Below are 4,952 nucleotides of genomic sequence, written 5' to 3'. Positions count from 1 at the left end.
ACGACCCAGCAGCAAGAAACCAAGCCTTCACGATAAAATATCACCAAGATCTGATTCGAAATCAGATACACAAGGCAGAAAACGAGATCAACGATAGTTGATCAAAATGAGATCAACGTTTGTCTGTACTTCATGCTACAGACTCGAGTTATCTTAAGTTATCTTGAGATGATTTCGGGGCTTTTAGTGTACCCGTGGCCCGGTCCTCGACCAGGCCTCCACCCCCAGGAAGCAGCCCGTGACAGCTGGCTAACACCCAGGTACCTATTTTACTGCTAGGTAACAGGGGCATAGGGTGAAAGAAACTCTGCCCATTGTTTCTCGCCGGCGCCCGGGATCGAACCCAGGACCACAGGATCACAAGTCCAGTGTGCTGTTTGCTCGGCTGACCGGCTCCCCTATGGAGAGACCAATGGAGAAACACCAACATCGACGAAGACCTCCGTATTCGAATCGACCAACACCCCGACATCCTTACAGATCGACATTGCCACAGCACCGAAACCAAGATCATCAAAACACTGACAGCATTATTTGGAGGCCCTATGGCGATTCCATGACCCAGAGATGGCTTTTTAAACCTTGCTGCAATGAACCTCACTGAGGACTAAATCAATCTCTTAAATCGGGGTATAAACTGTCATGTTATGTCCAGACCAAGTGAGATGGCCTGGAAAGTGGAGTTGGAGATCATATTGGAAGACATATTCGACCTTGAGATACAAAAGAAGGTTACCACTAAAGACACCTTGCAAGCGGAACTTATTGCAGAAGGAGGAAAGATTCGAGGTAACTACAGAAGCACTATACTGTCCCCCAAGCTCAAAGCGGCAGCTAAGAGCCTTCGTGAGAATGAAATAGTCGTCAGGAGAGGTGATAAGTCGCCAATATACATTATTCTTAAAAAAGACGAATATCTGGCAAAAATGAACCTCATTCTCTCCGACCAAACTAAATTCCAAAGGGTAACGAAGGACACTACAGCCGAATTGAAAACGAAGATAAACAGATTGATCGAAACTGTGAACGCCAAGAAATCCGGACTCAACCTGCCTAAGGTTATTGGGGAATACAAACCTGGTTATGCGTTTGGGAATGTCAAGATCCACAAGCCTGGAAACCCACTTCGGCCAATCATCAGCCAGATACCCACACCCTCATACAGCCTGGCTAAGCGACTCAACTGCTTGCTGACTCCTTATGTTCCTTGTGCTTTCAGTCTGAAGTCTCCAAAGGAAATCGTTGACGTACTGTGGGGAGCATGGGTCATAGGGATAAGAGCCTCGATGGATGTAGAGTCGCTGTTTACCAATGTACCTGTGGATGAGACAATCGGGATAATAGTGGACAGAGTGTATTGTGATCTGGCTTGTATTCCTCTTGACATACCAGGAAACATACTAAGAAAGCTACTCCAAGCCTGCACTAAAGAGGCACCCTTCTTGAGTCCGGATAGGCACATGTATAAGCAAGTAGATGGGGTCGCCATGGGTTCTCCCCTAGGTGTCCTGTTTGCGAACTTCTACATGGGTACCATCCAACAGAAGAGTCTTAGCTGACATGGACTTGAAACTCGCCATATACTACAGGTATGTTGACATCATTTTTATGCAGGTACCTGATATAAGACGTCTGCAGTGGCTGAAGGAGGCATTCGAGCAGAATTCTGTGTTAAGTTTCACTTACAAGATGGAGAATGATGGGAAGCTGCCCTTTCTAGATGTAACAGTCACGAAAAGGAACGGAGGCTTCCACACTGCAGTCTACACTAAGGAAACAAACATAGGAATGTGGCTCAATACCAATAGTGACTGCCCAGACAGATACAAGAGGAGTGTAGCCAATGCTTACGTCGACCGTACTCTCAGCCACAGCTCAGAATGGAAGCAAGTTGATGAAGAACTTTGTAGGGTAAGGCAGGTCCTAGTCAACAATGGCTTCTCTAGCGGTTATATTGAAGACATCATAAAAAGATAGGTGAAACGCCATGCAACCTCTGAAGAGTCACTAACACAACACTTGTACCCCCTATTAGACTGTTTTACAGGAACTTCTTTTCGACGGCTCATAAAACGAAGGAAAGGGGTCCTGAAAGATATTATTGATAGGAACGTTATCCCTACAGACAAAAATCAGAAAGTACAATTGACAATTTAGTACAAAAACAAAAAAAAAAAGGCCAACCTACTCATGCAAAGCTCCCCAGACACCAAACAGAACGCCTTGAAGGAAACCAGCATCGTCTATGCCTTCACATGCCTGCTTGGGGACTGTAATCCCCAAAGAACTCAGTATATAGGCAAGACAACAACGTCTCTTTCTAGGCGATTAACAATGCACAAACAACAGGGCTCCATCAAGGAACATATAATCTCTTCTCACAATCAGATCATCACCAGAGAAATCTTAACAAGCAACACAGAAATCACCGATAAATACAGCGATAGCAGGAGACTTCAAGACCCCAACCAACATAGAAGCAGCATAGGAAGTATGGGCCAATAGGCCTTCTGCAGTTAGTTCCATTCTTATGTTTTTATACTCACTGTTTCGTGTTTTGTCACCTCTACCAAAACTTTTGTGCCATTTCACCTCACCCAAAACAAGTATTAGTATGATGTATGTTATGTGTAAATTTGTCTTTGAAAATGTATGAAGCTCACAAAACGCTTCTAGGCGACAGACCATTAATAAAAATGAATTTTGGAGATTTAATTTTTCAATTACCCTCGACAGTGAAGAAAAACGTAAGAAATGTTGAGAAGATTCGTGTTAGAATTATTAATCTTACCTTTTCGGTCATATTCAACAATATATGTTTATAAGAAAGACTGCTACCAAAATATATGAATATATATATATATATATATATATATATATATATATATATATATATATATATATATATATATATATATATATATATAATAAATAACCTTAAACAGAACAACATGTGTCGAAGCAACGCAATGTGTATATATAAATGCTACATAGTAACGAAAAGACTACTACGGGCTCACCATAGCCCGTGCTGCTTGGAACTTTTTGTTCGAAGTAGCGAATCTTGAACAACAACAACAGCTACACAGTACTAATCTATGGACATCCATATATGGTGAAACACATGTGAAGAACCTCTCACACACTCACAGCTCCCTGACAAGAGGGAGCCAGCTTAGCTTAGCTGCCAACACCCACACATCGTGTCAGCAAGGCGGACAGTCCGCCTGCTTTCATACCTCTCACTGTATTTCCCACTTCTATACTTCCCTTCACCTATGCCTCCCCATCTTTACCCCCCCCCCCCAAAAAAAAAGGCCTACGCAGGCCACTCAGGGAGCATTCTCCATACCCAAACGGCCCACTCAGAGAGCATTAACCCAAGTGGGCCACTCAGGGAGTATTCTGCGAGACATTATCACACAGCAGCCATAAAATTTACAAACTGGAAGTGGCACGGGCCACTCAGAGAGCATATTACCCACGCGGGGCCACTCAGAGAGCATGATACCCACGCGGGCCACTGAGAGAGCATAATACCCACGCGAGCCACTCTGAGAGCATATTATCCAAGAGGCCCACTCAGTGAGCACCACCCTCGGAGGAATTTCCTCGTCTCTTCAAGGTCACACTACGTGGGGCCAAGGTCACGTGCCACCTGTGTCTCTCCAGGTGAGGAAGGCTCCCACGTCCCACCTCATTCCTCACACTCGGACACAAACCTAAGCTGAGGGACACTGCATATGTAGAAAAAACTAGATATAGGAATATAGATTTTGTCTTTAGTAAATATGTGCGTTGGTGGTGGTGGTTCAAAGCCTCATAAACAGCAACACACACAGGACAGAGAAGGTTTACCGCCATACTGTTCGGATACTCCTGCGGGGTGTACTTCAATACACAGACTACAGTACACAGTGTACTGTAGTTTACAATATATGACGCCACTTGATCACGGTATATTGAAGCTCAGTATACCACACTATACCTGCCAGCCAGCGCCCCCCCTCCCCATCCTCCTCTCCCCCCTCAAAGGATCGATACCAAACCCCCCCAACCCCTCCCCCCTTCTTTACCCCCATACCCCTTTAACCCCCCCCCCCCACCCGCCCTGTTAATCCTCTCTTTAACCCTCCCCGTGTTAATCGCTATCCAGCGATAATCGATAATCGAATCCAGCAAACACTACCACACACACTCCAACAAACATGACCTCACAGGTAAATGGGGACCTACCCACAAAGATCCTGAGCAGTATGCTCTTTGCTCATTTAGAAAACATAGCAAACCCAGGGTCATTTAGGTCTGTAATAAAAGAAATATACAAGATGAATAGTCTCCCATTAATGGAATTCCCAGACACCAACTCCACTAACTCCACTAACATCATAAAAGCCCTGGTGGACAGCAATGTAGCCAGCACTACCCAAACTGTGACTAACTCCCAACAAGTGCCAACACCCACGACCCCAGCAACCACCAACAAGCCAGAGGAAGACGATACAACACCAGCAACTACCACTCAGGACCCCCGGAGAGGGGCCACACATAAACAACAAAACACACAAGTACCACAGGAACAGGGACCCGCAATGGTTCTCACTGATTCCCGCACACCCACACAAAATGTTGCACAAGCCTCAGTAGTGACCCCAAACACAATCAATTTCTACTCAAGCAAAACAACCCACCAGGTTCCCCACAGGAGCCTCAAAGAGCAAATACAAACCCATCAAATAAAATTCCAACACAACATTCCCGGTGTCACTACGAGTGACGTGTACGACCGGATAATGTCAACTACTTTTACCTCAAACCGAAAACCCATAACCATTCAACAGATAAGCAGCGAGGACTTTGACGCAATGCGCAATGGTTATGGAACGATCCCAAACAATCCACAAGGTGGAAGAAACCCATCAGATTCAACATAGCCATCCAGTCATTAACAA

The 4,952-nt window shown here is 45.0% G+C and overlaps 1 protein-coding gene across 1 annotated transcript in view; it reads left to right on the top strand.

Moving 5' to 3' along the window:
- The first annotated feature begins 665 nt into the window (after positions 1-665).
- Positions 666-4,952, top strand: part of LOC138354578 (trichohyalin-like) — a 6,913-nt gene continuing 2,626 nt past the window's right edge. Inside the window, exon 1 of the mRNA XM_069308950.1 lies at positions 666-789. Coding sequence (XP_069165051.1) covers positions 666-789 — 124 coding nt within the window. The remainder of the gene's footprint in view (positions 790-4,952) is intronic.

Source organism: Procambarus clarkii, chromosome 63 (assembly GCF_040958095.1).
Source record: "Procambarus clarkii isolate CNS0578487 chromosome 63, FALCON_Pclarkii_2.0, whole genome shotgun sequence".
In the NCBI taxonomy this organism is placed as follows: domain Eukaryota; kingdom Metazoa; phylum Arthropoda; class Malacostraca; order Decapoda; family Cambaridae; genus Procambarus; species Procambarus clarkii.
This window is presented reverse-complemented; position numbering and strand designations above follow the sequence as displayed.